Source organism: Solea solea, chromosome 7, assembly GCF_958295425.1.
Source record: "Solea solea chromosome 7, fSolSol10.1, whole genome shotgun sequence".
NCBI classification, from domain to species: Eukaryota; Metazoa; Chordata; class Actinopteri; order Pleuronectiformes; family Soleidae; genus Solea; species Solea solea.
Genome location: NC_081140.1, coordinates 4029528 through 4047612, shown reverse-complemented (window position 1 = coordinate 4047612; position 18085 = coordinate 4029528). Strand labels below are relative to the sequence as shown.

Sequence of the window (18085 nt, the reverse complement as noted above, 5' to 3'; positions counted from 1 at the left end):
CATACACACACATATATATATACACACACATATATATATATATATACACATACATTCTATATATATATAGATTATTTAAAAAAAACACAGTACTAATTCACCAAATTTAATAAACACAACTGAAAGTAGTTTATGACAGACGGCACATGATTTGTTTATTTATGACATGATTGTAAAGACATGTAGAGCCAACATAATGCAACACTTACAACCCCGGTTTATTTTCTTTGTTACATTGTTGCAATGTAATTATTATTGTCTCCAGTAACTTTTCATGGAACAAAATACAAAAAAAAAAAAAAAAGCTTGACTACTATATACTGGATGATAAATCAACTGGTCAAAAGTGACATGAATAAAAGATGACATCAACATGAGTGCAATTGATACAGAGAAGAACAAGAGGTGAAGAGAAACAAGCTGACATTAGAAGTTGGTCATGTTGAAGAGCTTACTGTACTGGAGGGTGATGTCAAACAATCATAATGTTCATGGAGGAAGGCATCCAATGAGGGCTTTGCTAAAATGACTCAATGTTTTTTCATCGTCCCAAAGTTTTTTTTTTCCATTTTGTAAAAAGCTTCAAAGATAATATTTAAAGTTTTCCTTTAGCAAAGAAGCTGGATTTGAATATTCACGACAATATTCCGTTTTTTTTCTCCTATCACATGCAAGCACGATCACTAGTAAAGTATGTCAAAGTGTTTCAAGTACTCTTTTGGCCCATATGTGGTTCTCTTCAAATACCCATTGGCATCAGGCTTCTCAGTGTGGATCTGTGCTGGACGATCCCACGATACCATGCTGTCGCAGCAGGTTCCTCAGGATCTGATTCTTGGACTTCCAGTCTTCCACCTGAACAACAACAACAACAACAGATAAAAAAAATAGCCTTTTGTTAAATAGCCTTTTCTGGCTGAAGTTTATTTTGCTTAACTATTCATCCCTCAGCACCAAAGTCCATCCATCTTCTACCGCTTTATCCACCACATGAGAGTCGGGGGAGCTGTGCCAATCTCAGCTGACATACAGCGATAGGCGGGGTCACACCCTGGCCAGTTCACACCGATGATCAATTTAGAGTGACCAATTTACCTAATCCCCATATGGCATGTTTTTGGACTTTGGGAGGAAGCCAGAGAACCTGGAGAAAACTCCCCACACACACAGGGAGAACATGCAAACTCCTTTGTGCAGGTTTACCTAAGTGACACAAACCCACTAAATGAGGCAGCCATAGGCCAGCAGCTCCTGCGCCCCTGTGAGCTTAAAACCCAGATTTCCGCTATGGATTTAAGTAAACATCTGTGTCTCTGGTGCAGAGAGTGTGTTTTTTATATACACTTTTAGAAACCTGAACTATCACTTCAACGTATTTCTCTTGTGTGTTTGTAGGACAAATAACACCAAGACCTGGCAGATGCAGCAAGAGCTGACCTAATGTAAGCTGAACATACAGGTTTTTATTGTACAGTAGAACTGCACTCAAATGCCTCAGGTTCTTTATCACCTAGTTCACACTACATGAATTTTCAGCCTGATAATCCACTTACAAAAGTGTTTTGCAAGACATGGCTTATCACCCCTAAGCCACACATGATTGGTAGTCACACTAAGTGCAAAATATTCAAAGACAGGGCCTGTGGAGAGCTGGTGGCACAGACTCTGATCTAATTTCCAGTACACTGGAAATTTTATTCAAGTCACCAGACGCACATGGACAGTGAACACACAGTGACTGCAAAGACTCCTGATCATAAGACTCTGGAAAACTCTGGAAGTTGTGACACAAATCTAAATCAGAGGTAAAGACCACATGCTGACATATACCTCCTGTCTGAGCAGCTGGTTATCGATCCTGAGACGATCGAGGGTGCCGATGTCCTCCCCCAGCTTCAGGTTGCTCTGCCTGAGTTCCTTGATGTATTCGCAGGCTTTGGACAAGATTCCTCCTTTGCTCTGAAACAAAACACAACCGATGTTGTTTAAGATGTTCGTCCATCTTCCACAAAACGATGAAGTTTGTCCTCCTGTCCACAAGGCATCCTCTCACTGAGAAACATGTTTTTGTCTGGTGGGAATGTCTCACATCAGGACAAATACTAAGAAGCACTTTTCGCACACAAATGTGTTAATCACCAATTTAATAAAAAAAAAATCCTTGGTATACCTCAGGTCTCACCTGCCCTGTCTTGGTGTAGTCAACGTTACAGTCTGGGATGGCCTTAGACAGCTGCACAATCCAATTGTTGATCTTGTCCCGCCGTCGCCGCTCAACTGTTGGTACAAGATTATTTAAGTTAGGATTGAGTCGCTCATATCTTCTCAGATATAAATATTAAAAGCATAGTTGTCACATCAGATTATGAGCGCTGACCTTCGTTGTGCTGTGCTCGCCGTTTATCATCTCTGGACCCCCGAGGAGCTTCTTGCTTCCTAGACAAGAGATTACAACAAAGACGAAAGGGATTATTTTACGTACTATGTGGCATAAATGTAGTTCTGTTCTGTTATGATGTTATTACGCAATGTACGGCTGAGTGCGAGGTGCGAGTGTCCGTTGATTGGATGTCAGAACTTCCTGGGGTGACATCATCACGTAGAGCTGCCCTATAAAACAAGACATAAAACTTCTTACAGCAAAAATACTTACAATTTCTTTCCTCATAAAGCTTTAACAATCATTTTAGATACTTCTTTCAAAGGTTTTTGGTTTCTTTTAATGACCACTGTCTTGGTTTAGATTTCATAAAGCCAGTGTCTTTCAGCAATAAGCAAACAGCATTAGCTTCACTATTATACGTGACATGACATATACAGTTTACTCTATATGTGTGGTTATTACCTGTAGGTGTGGTCTGGCCCAGCAGGGTGTCAGAGGCCTGCACTGTGGTCACCATGGTGCCAGTGGTGGCGTCTGCAATGGTGGCGGGATAGTACGTGTACTGCGTCTCACTGCTGCCATCTCCCTCCAACCCCTCCGACTGGGAGAACACAGTCTGAAATCAAAAAATGTGATTTTTAATTAGCACAGCCCTTGTTAACGTGTGTTCCTAGATGACAAGGAAGGTGTTCTGTGATTCAGAAGTGCTGCACACACAACCACTGTGGCCCAGACTTAAGTCAGTGATGTTCTCACCTGTGTGACAGCCTGACTGGTTGCAGGGAAACCAGTGACAAGGCTGACTGCTGCGCCTCCATCTGTCTGAGCCTCTAACTGGCCATCTGACACCTGGATCACTCTGTAGGTCACCTGCAACACAAGATATTACAGTGAAAAACAAAAGCAAGTTGTGTCATTTCAGCTTCATAAACATGAAAATATTCTTTTTTAATTGCTCCTCTATGACAGAAACATTTTTTGGGCCACACAACTCATCTTTATCTACAGAGCTCTTTCCTTCCTACCTGCCCTCCTGCTCCTTCTGTCTTGAAGAGATATTTGATGGGTTGGTCAGTGAAGGTGGCTGCAGACTGAATGGTGGCAATAGCCGCTGGATCCTCTGCAGTGGCTACTGACCCTGCAGGAGCACAAAGCCAGAGAAACTAAAGCTGAGGAGGGACACCTGTCACACTAATAATAATGCCAAAGGCTGGCAGCGGTACACACAACGCACAAACAAAGCATGTTGTCATGGTTTCACTTTTAAAGTGCAGGCACTCTAAAGAGTTTAAATGGGCCACAACGCTTCAGAGACATAAGGTGGGTTTCCATCAGCCAGATTTCTGTGTTTAATTTGTGAAAAAAATGACCAAGTCTTTAAATATTGCATTAAAGTTTTCAGAATTGTATATAAGTGATAAAACAATGTGAACAAGCACAAAGGAAGCAGATACAGAGAATACATACGGAATAACATAATAAGAAATCACGTGAAATGTTTTGCTGGGTGCTCTTTGTTTATGTCAAGATGTGCTGCCTTCTATATCTTCTGTGGTGACCCGCACTACACATTTGTTTGTACCTGCCTACTGCTCATCTCTGTGAACCAACTCCAGTGGATGGAAACAGACATAACGTTTACTGAATTGTTTTAAATGTTGGCTAAAATGTTTTGTATGTTTCACTATAGCAGTTTTCCATCAGCCTATTTTATGCTCATCTTAGATTGTACATTAATAACCTAAATGCAATCACAATATTTTTAAATAAATCTTGAAATGTCCAAGTTTTTACACCCCAAGAAGATAAAAAAAGTTATGAATAGAAGGTACAAAGGAAACAGATTCTATAAATGAAGGATGACTGAAATGTCTCTCCAGCTTATTGTGATGAACTAACTCCCAAAATTAGCTTCACATAAGTGAATTGAAACGTACTTAAATTGGCTTTATTTTGAAGATTTGTTTTTCAAAATGTGCTGTCCATTTGAATGAAAACAGATGTGTTTTGTGTTTGACAGCACACACGGCTTTTAAGATATTCTCTCTAACCTTTATAACAAAGACAACAAAGTCATAGCTTTAGCTGCACTTGTGATCTTTTTACCTTCCTCGTTGACGATAACACTCCCATCAGTGTCGGGGCTCTTCTGTTGGCTGCAGAAACACAGTAACAAAAACAAATACATTTCTATTATATTCTTCTTGTTATTAGCCGACACTGCGTTGTGTTGCTGCCCCACTCACCTCTTCATTTCTGCCCACAGCCTTGAACGAGGAGACCGCCTTCTCTCTCTCTCTCTCCCACAGCCACCACACTATAAAGCGAAATCATAAGTTAAGACAAAGACATGGTAAAGTTACTGTGGACTAGGGTATAAGACTGTTATACTGGTGGTTATTAAGAGTTAACGACATGGGCGCAGGAGCAGAGGTTTGAAGGTAAAATGTTAAATTAGGGTTGGTGGAGTAGCTAGCTGGAGACTGCAAGCGCCGTAACAATCCCATTACTATGCGTAATACCGGAAAGTGGACCTTCCTGTTTTCACAATAAAAGCCTACATGTAGAGCATATCAAACGTCAAAATGCGTCCACATGTGCAATAAACCACACTTTCGATGCGCTAATAAACAAATGTGCATCAGCGATTTGTATTTATACTTCTATGCTTTGTTATTCTGAGAAGAATCTCTATGTATGCGAGCAGATGTTTTAATTTGACATTTTAACCGGAAGTTGTTACGACTTCGACGCGAATCCTTTCCTTTCTGCTACATTGCCGCTCGGCCCCAGCGGTTTTTACAGATGTTGAATAAAACACCCTTTCTCGGCGCTAGCTTGGTTATAGCAGCGACCACGGAGGCTGACAACGACGTTTAATCGATATAAAACCAACTACGGTATCCACGCAACGTTTATTAATGTCCAATATACCCCAGTCCAAACAAAGATCGACTTACGCCGCAGTGATCCTCCCCCGATATTTGTCAACAGACCTGCCTCTGTGTTGGCTCTGCGCATGCGCTACAGGAAATGAGGTCATGTATATTTAAAATCCATTTTCCATAACAAAACTAATTAGTATAGTATGAAGTGTAAACCATCATGCACATGATTTGGGTCATATGAACATTTGTTGGTTAAACAAATAGCAGGGAAAAAGTGAACACTTACAAAAGCAAGCTGCATCCTGACTATGAAATTATGTCAACATTTTAATCACTGAAATTGTTTTGCACTATACTGTACTTTTATACTTGTATAAAATGAGGATGATTTTTTTTTCTTTGTCAACCTGATTCTGTTTCTAGTCAATTTTCAAACTTGATGACATTTAATCAGTGTAAATAATCAAATTTTAAAGACAGGCTGCGACTACTGTGGATGTTATTTGTAATAATCATTATAATAATATTTTTTCGAAATGTAATTGTCATTCTGTTTATATTTAAGCATAGTCTATTCTGCATCTATGTATTGTTAACATGTATTATTAATTATGAGTGATCACAGTTCACACCAACCTTTAACATATTATCGGACCTTCTTTTCGGCTTTTCCTTTGAACCAAAGCTTGTGGGTGGAGCGCAGAGTTACTGGGCGGTTTTATTTTGACATTTACAAACCGGAAGTCGTACATGTCGTCTACCTGACACAGGTAAACAGAAAAGACGAGCGACGTCTGAGCCGAGAGGAGTCGCTGTTTCTGTGAACCACGGCAGGTGTTTCCTGACTATTATGCATTAACTATATAACTGAAATAAACGTCTGCGCAAACACAATAAATCCAACATGAAGTCCGCGCTATGAGATTTTAATGAGATAATTTTTTTAACAGTAAAGGACAGAAAAGCAGCAATTTAGACAGAAGAGAAAACGCTGGACAGCGCCCGTGGTTCGATCCCGGGAAGGGAACTTAAACTTGAGAAGAGTTTTGGTCATGTTGAAGTAACCACTGAGCTAAACCAGCGCGCTGTCTATATGTGGAATACAGCCTTATAAACACAGGCATATGAGTGTCACATAGAATAGCATGTGTGAAGAAAGAATTATGTAAGTTTTGCACAAGATAAACGACTGTGTATACAATTTGTGCAATCTGATATTAAAAATGAAAAGTTTATAATGTCAGGGGGGAAACCATCAGAGGAGGAGCCTGGCCTGACTGAGGAGGCCAGCAGGTGAGGGGAGGAAAGTGTTTTCCTGAACAGTGTACAGCTCCTGGAGGGGGGCCAGGTTGCAGCTGATGATTGTCTCATTCACTCATTGTGTGCATGCATTAATAATGTGAATAAGTGAGCATTTAACTGAACAGAAGAAAACACTGGACAGCACCCATGGTTTGATCCCACAGAGGGGAGAGGACTGGGATTTCTACAGGAAGAGAAATGTCAGTGAAGTAACCACTGAGCTACACCAGTGCGTCTGACTGCACTGGAATGTGACATCATCATGTGTTTACTCTTCACTCAGACATTTGTCTTCATCATCATCACAATGTAACCGCTTCCCTGCAATGATTTTATTCATGGTGTCACTGCTGGGGTAGTGGCCATTCTGACATGTTTTAGTGGGAAAAGCACAGGTGATACTGATACCTAACTAATGCCTGCTCCACACAAGACACTTTTTTACATCTGACTTGATTTTTAAAACGTGGCAGACCACAGACACAACAAACTTGAGGATTCCAGTCAAGATGCAGGACCACACACTTAGCATTTAAACGATTTCAGGGAGCAGATTCCAGGGAAACTCGTGATTTACACAAAAAAACGCAAAAAATGAAATGAAAAAGATGGAATCAACTTGGCTTGTACAAGTTACAGTTCTAAACAAAAGTATGCAACATCCATTTCCCGGTCAACTCACTCTCATTGGTTATTGCAGGGTTTCTGCTCACGCCCCAATCACTGTTCAGTCTTAAATATCAAACATGTTTAATACTTATGATTTGAAATCAGGAAGACTCTGATGCATCCGATGACATTAAAATCACATCTGTTAATTGGTCAAAAAGTGGATTGCATACTAAAGCCATGTTGTGGGCAAACTGTTATATTCTTATCTCATATGTTTATATAAGTTCTCTTATTAGTCACTGTTCATGCTAACTATCAGTTTAGCATATCTAACATATTAAGCTACAGCTAGCAAACAAGTATTCATGTCAGCTGATACAAGAATCTATGTGTTGTGCTTTATTTTGATCAAGTATATTTACAGTTTGGATAGTATTAGCAGACAATGGAAATACTTTTAACAACATTTAAATCCATACTTTGCTGTCCGATAGCTCCAGGTTCTCCTGATGGGCAGAGGATACACAGGATACATCCTTGTAAATTCTCCCTGTGCCATTTACCCATTCACACCCATTCACTCACACTTTCATACAGGGCATCTATGTGCATCGCATTTTTTGTCACTCATCTATAACCCCGTTTTACCCCCTCTGATTCTGGCTCTGTGTTTTCAAAGTCGCTGTGTAGGTGAAAGACAGCAGGTGTTTTCTGACTATTATGCATCGACTATATAACTGAAATAAACGTAAATCAATATGAAAACCAGCTGTTTATGAGAGTATTTTTAACAGTCAAGGAAAGCAGCAGTTCATAGAGGAGAGAAAACACTGGACAGCACCCGCGGTTTGATCCCACAGAGGGGAGAGGACTGGGATTTCTACAGGAAGAGAAATGTCAGTGAAGTAACCACTGAGCTAGACCAGTGCGTCTGACTGCAGTGGAATGTGACGTGTTGTAGTACAGACCATCATGTGTTTACTCTTCACTCATCATCATCTTTTGTCAGAAGGACACAATGTAACCGCTTTTATGTTTTAGCAGGAAAAGCACAGGTGATGCTGATGCCTAACTAATGCCTGCCCCACACAAGACAATTCTCACATCTGACTTTAAAACATGACTGACGATTCCAGTCAAGATGCAGGACCACACGCTTAGCATTTAAACGATTTCAGGGATTTGAGATCTCACAGAAACTCTCGTGATTGAACGTGACTTCAGGATACAAACAGACATGGAGGAGGACTGTCTGCGTCGTCAGTTAATAGCTGTTGTGTGTGCGATATTTTGTGCTGAGAAACACAATAAAACTGTGGACGACGTCATATCTGAGAAGACCGAATCAACTTGGCTTGTACAAGTTACAGTTCTAAAAAAAAGTATGCGACATCCATTCACTGGTCAACTCGCTCTCATTGGTTATTGCAGGGTTTCTGCTCACGCCCCAATCGCTGTCCAGTCGTAAATATCAAACATGTTTAATACTTGTGATTTGAAATCAGGAAGATCGCATGAAGTTCAAATCACATCTGTTAATCCCCACACTACAGCATACCCACCCATGATTGTCAGAGGGAGCAGATAGGCACTGAAATCTGGCCAATTATCCTCTTGTGTGGGGCAGACTTAAACAAGGCTGTAGCAACAGAGTATAGGCAAATGTTCTGGACATAGTCCAATATTTTATAATACTTTTTATAATACAAGTCCAAGTGTAAATCTGTCTCACAAGTACAGAGGTCCCTGGAGCTCTTTAACTGTAAAATCACAAAGATTTGTCACAATTTTGGCCTAAATTGTATATTTTCTTTTACCCAAATGACATAGAGGAACTGGAATGCTCACAGGCAACCAGAAGAAGCATAATAATTAATAATTTACAGATGTTTTCCATATATCAGAATCCTATATATCTTATATTTCTGTATTACTGCACTGGCTCATGAAGACGTTACTTCACAAAAACTCACACAGAAGCAGCTGCTTTAATTAAATACTTCACAGACTCACAGGAGAAATTTAAAAGAAAATCAAATCAACAAATGAACAACGATGTAATATCAGTTAATTAACCTCTATAAAGTCATTACATTATCCTACTGTACATTCGTCCATATGCATGAGTGTGTTCATTAACAGATTTGGTGATTGTCTCCCTCTGGTGCAGCTGATAATACATACATGTTGGTAGCAAGACCTAATTTCCTGCTCCTCCACTGAAAACAACAAATGAAGTACAAATAAAAACGTTCTATTAAATAATTTATATTGTGCACTACATGATAGTATTTGTGTTTGTGTTCTGTCGACTGAGGCGGAGACACATTTCAAATAACGGCAGGTGTGACAACCTTTGCCCTCGTCACTGTCACTATTCTGTTTGTCTGCTTGCACAGGAATCCAGAGCGAAACAGGGCCATAGCAAAGAGGTATAAAGGTCAAGCAAGCAACTGCCTGGGGTCCCAAACTGAGAAGCCAAAACCCTTGAATCAGAATCAAGTGTATTACCAGGTAAAGTTTACACAGCTCTGGCCAGCGGTGCACATAGAGAGAGAGACAGAATAATGATATGAGGAAAAGGTGAGTGGGGCAGCAACACAACGCAGTGTCGGCTAATAACAAGAAGAATTCATAGAAATGTATTTGTTTTTTTTACTGTGTTTGTGCAGCCAACAGAAGAGCCCCGACACTGATGGGAGTGTTATCGTCAACGAGGAAGGTAAACAGATCACAAGTGCAGCTAAAGCTATGACTTTGTTGTCTTTGTTGTGATGTAAAAAAAAAGTATAAAGGTTAGAGAGAATATCTTAAAAGCCGTGTGTGCTGTCAAACACAAAACACATTTGTTTTCATTCAAATGGACAGCACATTTTGAAAAACAAATCTTCAAAATAAAGCCAATTTAAGTACGTTTCAATTCACTTATGTGAAGCTAATTTTGGGAGTTAGTTCATCACAATAAGCTGGAGAGACATTTCAGTCATCCTTCATTTATAGAATCTGTTTCCTTTGTACCTTCTATTCATAACTGTGTTTATCATCTTGAGGTGTAAAAACTTGGACATTTCAAGATTTATTTAAAAATATTGTGATTGCGTTTAGGTTATTAATGTACAATTTAAAATGAGCATAAAATAGGAAATGAGGTCATGCACATGATTTGTGTCATATGAACATTTGTTGATTAAACAAATAGCGGGGAAAAAGTGAACACTTACAAAAGCAAGCTGCATCCTGACTATGAAACATGAAACATTATGTCAACATTTTAATCACTGAAATTGTTTTGCACTGTAGTATAGAGATATTGTATTGTATAAAATGTTTTTCTTTGTCAACCTGATTCTGTTTCTAGTCAATTTTCAAACTTGATGACATTTAATCAGTGTAAATAATCAAATTTTAAAGACAGGCTGCGACTACTGTGGATGTTATTTGTAATAATTATTATAATAATATTTTTTCGAAATGTAATTGTCATTCTGTTTATATTTAAGCATAGTCTATTCTGCATCTATGTATTGTTAACATGTATTAATTAGCTGCTTCATATATTGGTCTGAAAATGTATCTCTGCTTTTTATTTTTTTTATGAGTGATCACAGTTCACACCAACCTTTAACATATTATCGGACCTTGTTTTCCGAGAAATCGGCTTTTCCTTTGAACCAAAGCTTGTGGGTGGAGCGCCGAGTTACTGGGCGGTTTTATTTTGACATTTACAAACCGGAAGTCGTACATGTCGTCTACCTGACAGGTAAACAGAAAAGACGAGCGACGTCTGAGCCGAGAGGAGTCGCTGTGTCTATGAACCACGGCAGGTGTTTCCTGACTATTATGCATTAACTATATAACTGAAATAAACGTCTGCGCAAACACAATAAATCCAACATGAAGACCGCGCCATGAGATTTTAATGAGAGAATTTCTTTAACAGTAAAGGACAGAAAAGCAGCAATTTAGACAGAAGAGAAAACGCTGGACAGCGCCCGTGGTTCGATCCCGCGAAGGGAACTTAAACTTGTGTAGAGTTTTGGTCATGTTGAAGTAACCACTGAGCTAAACCAGCGCGGTGTCACCTGTCGGAATACAGCCTTATAAACACAGGCATGTGAGTGTCACATAGAATAGCATGTGTGAAGAAAGAATTATGTAAGTTTTGCACAAGATAAACGACTGTGTATACAATTTGTGCAATCTGATATTAAAAATGAAAAGTTTATAATGTCAGGGGGGAAACCATCAGAGGAGGACCCTGGCCTGACTGAGGAGGCCAGCAGGTGAGGGGAGGATAGTGTTTTCCTGAACAGTGTACAGCTCCTGGAGGGGGGCCAGGTTGCAGCTGATCACTGTCTCATTCACTCATTGTGTGCATGCATTAATAATGTGAATAAGTGAGCATTTAACTGAACAGAAGAAAACACTGGACAGCACCCGTGGTTTGATCCCACAGAGGGGAGAGGACTGGGATTTCTACAGGAAGAGAAATGTCAGTGAAGAAACCACTGAGCTACACCAGTGCGTCTGACTGCACTGGAATGTGACATCATCATGTGTTTACTCTTCACTCAGACATTTGTCTTTATCATCATCACAATGTAACCGCTTCACTGCAATGATTTTATTCATGGTGTCACTGCTGGGGAAGTGGCCATTCTGACATGTTTTAGTGGGAAAAGCACAGGTGATACTGATACCTAACTAATGCCTGCTCCACACAAGACACTTTTTTACATCTGACTTGACTTTTAAAACGTGGCAGACCACAGACACAACAAACTTGAGGATTCCAGTCAAGATGCAGGACCACACGCTTAGCATTTAAACGATTTCAGGGATTTGAGATCTCACAGAAACTCTCGTGATTGAACGTGACTTCAGGATACAAACAGACATGGAGGAGGACTGTCTGCGTCGTCAGTTAATAGCTGTTGTGTGTGCGATATTTTGTGCTGAGAAACACAATAAAACTGTGGACGACGTCATAGCTGAGAAGACCGAATCAACTTGGCTTGTACAAGTTACAGTTCTAAAAAAAAGTATGCGACATCCATTCACTGGTCAACTCGCTCTTGGTTATTGCAGGGTTTCTGCTCACGCCCCAATCGCTGTCCAGTCGTAAATATCAAACATGTTTAATACTTGTGATTTGAAATCAGGAAGATCGCATGAAGTTCAAATCACATCTGTTAATCCCCACACTACAGCATACCCACCCATGATTGTCAGAAGGAGTAGATAGGCACTGAAATCTGGCCAATTATCCTCTAGTGTGGGGCAGACTTAAACAAGGCTGTAGCAACAGAGTATAGGCAAATGTTCTGGACATAGTCCAATATTTTATAATACTTTTTATAATACAAGTCCAAGTGTAAATCTGTCTCACAAGTACAGAGGTCCCTGGAGCTCTTTAACTGTAAAATCACAAACTTGGCCTAAATTGTATATTTTCTTTTACCCAAATGACATAGAGGAACTGGAATGCTCACAGGCAACCAGAAGAAGCATTATAATTAATAATTTACATAGAGGGAAAATGTTTTAATATCTAACAGTAGTTATTTTTGCAGCAATATGTTGCAGCTGATCAAGTATTTAAGTTTAAAGTAAGGTTGGTACCCTCTACTTCATCAGCACACAAAAACAGAATAGAGTAGGAATATGGGAAACAAGATGTTTATTTGTTAATCTAAATCAACATGAGTCAGTTTTACTGTGCTTTACTGTGCTATTGTTAAAGTGCAACCGTTGAATTCAGTGTGGCCTTTAAAAGAAATAAAGACTCAGAGCAAAGGGAGAGAAAACAGTGGACAGCACCCGTGGTACGATCCTGTGTTGGGAAGAACTCAGTTTCATAATGCAGAGAAGTAACCACTGAGCATATAAGTATAGTGAGTATATAAACATGAGTGTGTGAGACAAAAAAAACCACACTGTCTGTTTGTCATTTACAGAGATATGAATAGATGTTTTCCATATATCAGAATCCTATATATCTATAGGATAGGATAGGATATATCTATAAATCTATATCTTTCTGTATTACTGCACTGGCTCATGAAGAAGTTACTTCACAAAAACTCACACAGAAGCAGCTGCTTTAATTAAATACTTCACAGACTCACAGGAGAAATTTAAAAGAAAATCAAATCAACAAATGAACAATGATGTAATATCAGTTAATTAACCTCTATAAAGTCATTACATTATCCTACTGTACATTCGTCCATATGCATGAGTGTGTTCATTAACAGATTTGGTGATTGTCTCCCTCTGGTGCAGCTGATAATACATACATGTTGGTAGCAACTAGTACCTAATTTCCTGCTCCTCCACTGAAAACAACAATTGAAGTACAAATAAAAAAGTTCTATTAAATAATTTATATTGTGCACTACATGATAGTATTTGTGTCTGTGTTCTGTCGACTGAGGCGGAGACACATTTGAAATAACGGCAGGTGTGACAACCTTTGCCCTTGTCGCTGTCACTATTCTGTTTGTCTGCTTGCACAAGAATCCAGAGCGAAACAGGGCCGTAGCAAATAGCAAAGACGTATAAAGGTCAAGCAGGCAACTGCCTGGGGTCCCAAACTGAGAAGCCAAAATCCTTGTCAGAATCAGAATCAAGTGTATTACCAGGTAAAGTTTACACAGCTCTGGCCAGCGGTGCACATAGAGCGAGAGACAGAATAATGATATGAGGAAAATGAAATAAAAAAGAGTTAGAGAGTTATTTACAACAGCGTGAATATAATTTGAAACAAAAGTGCAACATGAGACCGAGTGCAAACTGTCAGAAAGCAGAGGAACAATTGTCAGTGCAATATGGAGCTGTGCAATCAGTCAAAACAAGGAATTAGACCCGAACTGTGGCAGATGATTGCTGCCAATCACCTTCTCTTCTTGTTGAAGAGATCAGCTGATCAGCTGTGTCACAGCCTCTTGCCAGAGGGGAGCAACACAAACAGAAGGTGAGAGGGGTCTGCTGCAATCTCACCAGAGCCAATGATAACCTGCAGCCTGCTCTCGTCTTCAGCTGTGGCAGCAGCATACCACATGGTGATGGAGGAGGTTGAGGGTGGATTAGATGGTAGTGTTAAAGTGCACCATCATCACCTTTGGCAGGTTGAACTTCTTTAGCTGCCACAGGAAGTGCATCCTCTGTTGGGCTTTTTTGATCAAACCATGTATAAACCATGTGTAAACCAGTGTAAACCATGTCTATGGCATGATAATTCCTGAGTGGTAGGTTTATCACAATATACAATTGACCTGTCCCTCTGGTGCATAGGCCCATTTTCATGGTATAAAACATAGTCTAATGTTTTATACAGTTGTGTTGGTTCACTCTTAAATTTCATTCAAGTGTAAACCTGTCTGACAAGTACAGAGGTAACTTTAACTTTAAAATCACAAACGTTTGTCACAATTTAGGCCTAAATCATGTATTTTCTGTCAGCCACATGACACCGGAGAACATCAGAGATACACACAAACCAGACCACTCACAGGCATTCAGGAGAAGTGTAATAATTTGATATTTGAATAGTGGGATAAATTATTAAAAATAAATATTAATTTTAATATCTAGCAGTACTTATTTTTGCAGCAATATGTTGCAGCGGATCAAGAATTGTAAGTTGTAAACTCATGTGTGAGCTTTAAAGTAAGGTTAGTACTTCATCAGCACACAAAAACAGAGTAGAATAGAAATATGGGAGAAAAGAAATACACTGTCTGTTTGTTATTTACTGAGACTTGTATGAATAAATGTTAAATGAAGTGTTCCGTGGTTGTTGTTGTTGTTGTTGTTGTTGTTGTTATCAGTCCAAGGAAAAGATAAAGCCTTTGACCACAAAAGTACAAAAGGCCAATAACCCTAACTCAGTCACTGATCATATTTAACTACTCAATTTCCTGCATGGCAATCCATACATTAATCCATATGTACAAGTCTGTTCATAAACAGACTTGGCAATTGTCTCCCTCTGGTGAGCAGTTGATAATACACACATGTTAATATCCTAGGGCCAGTGGTAGCAAGACATAATACAAAGGTTGTTGGTGCAGAGAAATGGTGGCTTTTATGGTGAACCTACGCTGAATCTGATTTGGGGGGTGTTGGATTTGTTTGCACTTCATTCATAGAGAAGACACTCATAGACATAATGCATTCCCAAGGCCCTAACCCTAACCGGCACAACTATGTGCCAAACCTTAACCCTAAATGAAACCAGGTCTTAACCCCAAAAAGCCCTTTAAAGATGTGAGGACCACCAAAATATGTCCTCCCTTTGCCAAAATGTCCTCCCTGCTCCGCATGATTTATACAATGTTTGGTCCCCACAAAGCACAGATACAAGAACACACTCACACACACATATACAAACTTAACCAGTTTCTCAGAAATGAGGTTCTGCCTCTGCCTGGTCCTGACAAGGTCAGTGTTTATGCCAGAACAGGTAACAAGTACACCCACACACACACGCAAGCACACACACACACACACACACACGCACACACACACACACACACAGACGCCATGATCCTCCTGGAGGTGCTGCTCGTGCTTAAAGCAGCATGAATTGTTTGTATGTAAGTCGGTGAGAAAATGATGCCACTTGTCACATGATTTATGACATTGTGAAACATTGGCCGGATGTGTTTATGGTGTTTATGGTGTTTCTGCCTTTTTAGGCAGAGCAATGGGTGAGGAAATATTCAGACTTCACACCCACAAACATGGGTCAAAGATAGAAGATCTCCCCTCTGGTTTGAACACAGTTTGAACACAGCAGTTAAATTCAATGAAGTCAAGGCCACTGCAAGGGTGTCTGTTTGGACACTTTATCAAACTGGCTTGTCTTTTGTGTTAAACTGGCAGGGTGTACAGTGTGTGTGTGTGCTCTCTTTTTGTGTAAAATACAGTGTTGGGCATCTTACTTTAAAAAAGTAATTAGTTATAGTTACAAATTACTTCTCCCAAAAAGTAATTGAGTTGGTAACTCAGTTACCACATTGTAAAAGTAATTAGTTACTCAGCAAAGTAACTGACATTATTTTTTATGTTCTATAACGCTATTACATTCTTTAACATCCTATATGTCAAAGATGTTTATAATACCTGAATGAAGAATAAAAACCCTATGTACAGTATGTTAGAGAATTTGGTATTTATTTGAATTTGAATTGAAGGGCACAATTGACACACAAATGTTAACTTGGGTAAAGAGAAAGAAAGGAAAAATTTGGCCTTTCACTAGTGCGAATCTCTCCATCTGTATATCATTGCACAATAAACAGGGCACTATCCAACTTTTAATTATTCAGTAAAGTAACAAATTAAATTAAATACTGAAAATAAACAATATTCACACACTTTGCACTCAAGTACTAAACCAATACACACAAATGCTTCATTAAGTTAGAGTTGCTCGAGGTTGACGTGGACAAACTCCTTTTCCCCGGACATAATGTGCACGTTATAATGTTTAATGCGACTGACTTTTATTTTGATACACCGGAAATAGGAAGTACGTCATGACATGCTAGGATGTAAACAAACAATAAAGTGTGGCTAGCAGAAGCTCCCAAGGAAACTGCGTGTATCTGAATTTACTGACGACATAACAAGTCACACGTTACATATACATTCTTTCCTTTTAGTGTCGATATTTCCACTCAAAAAACGCTACGCTTCCCTGGCTCGTGGCCATTGTCTTAGAGCGTGCAGTGAGACAGCGTGAGCAGGGCACCCGTCGTCCCAGACTGCGGTCAAGTGAGCCGTCATTCGTCTTCGCGTGGTCAAGTGAGCCGTCATTCGTCTTCGCGTGGTCAAGTGAGCCGTCATTCGTTTTTTAAGTGCGCCCGTGCAGTCGAACTTACGGTGAATGCTGGGAGTCGGCTGAGAATCAGCGCTAGTTTGATACCGGCGCGATCACTTCCGGTTTTCAAAATAAGACAAGTGCAATCAATCGAGCTGATAGCCAGAAGCTATTGAACTAAATATTTTCCTTAACTTATTTAGATTTTTACTGTACAATAAAATCACTTTGGCCCATAAGTTCTGACAACGGTGTCGTCATCAATCATCTCCACCCCTGCTCTCTCCCGGCAGCTGGTGTGTGGCTCTCAGACAGACTGGCTGTCAGACAGACAGCCCGACACCGCTGCGCTTCATTCAACCGAACTGTAACCCAAGTAACGCGCCACTTTACATTCTCAGTAACGGTAACGGTGTTGCAACGATAGGAAAAGTAATTCATTAGATTACTCCGTTACTGAAAAAATAACGCCGTTATACTTAAACGCCGTTACTCCCAACCAGGGCCGGCTCTACCTAATTTTGTGCCCTAGGCGAGATTGCTCTCCGGTGCGCCCCCCCCCCCCCCCCCCCCCCCCCCCCCCCGTGTGTTGGGGGGGGGGCGCTCCCGAGGGCTTGGACGGCCTTTTCATATCGTTAATAACAAAAGCTTCACCTGTCTGTGACCTGACCTCTGATCCCTGCTCTGACCCTGAGGTCACCCGTCATGTGATTCAGCAGCACCACATTTTAGGAACATTATTGTTTATTCATTTGTTAATATTTATTATTTTCAAGAGAGAACACACAAATGAGGGCGACTGGGAATAGAAAATCATTTTTATTTTCATTGTTTTAAAAGTTTAAAACAATGAAAATTTGTTTTCATTGAAAAAAAAAATTTTTTTTTTATTTTTTTTGCTGGAGGGGCGCCCCTCCAGCAGATGGCGCTCTAGGCGACCGCCTATATCGCCTATGCCAAGAGCCGGCCCTGCTCCCAACACTGGTAAAGTATCATCCCAGCAGGGGAGAAGAAAACAAACAAACATCAAAAATCAACAGAGGCACATATGACCAACATAAAGTGATAAAC

The 18085-nt window shown here is 40.0% G+C and overlaps 1 protein-coding gene across 3 annotated transcripts; it reads right to left on the bottom strand.

Annotated features, from left to right (window-relative positions):
* Positions 1–90: 90 nt before the first annotated feature.
* usf1 (upstream transcription factor 1) lies at positions 91–5429 on the bottom strand. 3 transcript variants are annotated; one of them, XM_058635025.1, is made up of 11 exons: positions 5344–5429; positions 4630–4700; positions 4490–4539; positions 3409–3521; positions 3140–3253; positions 2846–2999; positions 2526–2610; positions 2378–2436; positions 2171–2277; positions 1831–1959; positions 91–855 (listed from the first exon to the last, which is right to left on the bottom strand). In XM_058635025.1, exons 2-11 carry the CDS (start codon positions 4635–4637, stop codon positions 766–768), a joined length of 909 nt encoding a protein of 302 aa, XP_058491008.1. In that variant the 5' UTR covers positions 4638–4700; positions 5344–5429; the 3' UTR covers positions 91–765. The 3 variants fall into 3 exon arrangements, with proteins under 3 accessions (XP_058491008.1, XP_058491010.1, XP_058491009.1); XM_058635027.1 differs by having other exon boundaries at positions 2183–2277; XM_058635026.1 differs by having other exon boundaries at positions 2535–2610; positions 5344–5428.
* Positions 5430–18085: the final 12656 nt, after the last annotated feature.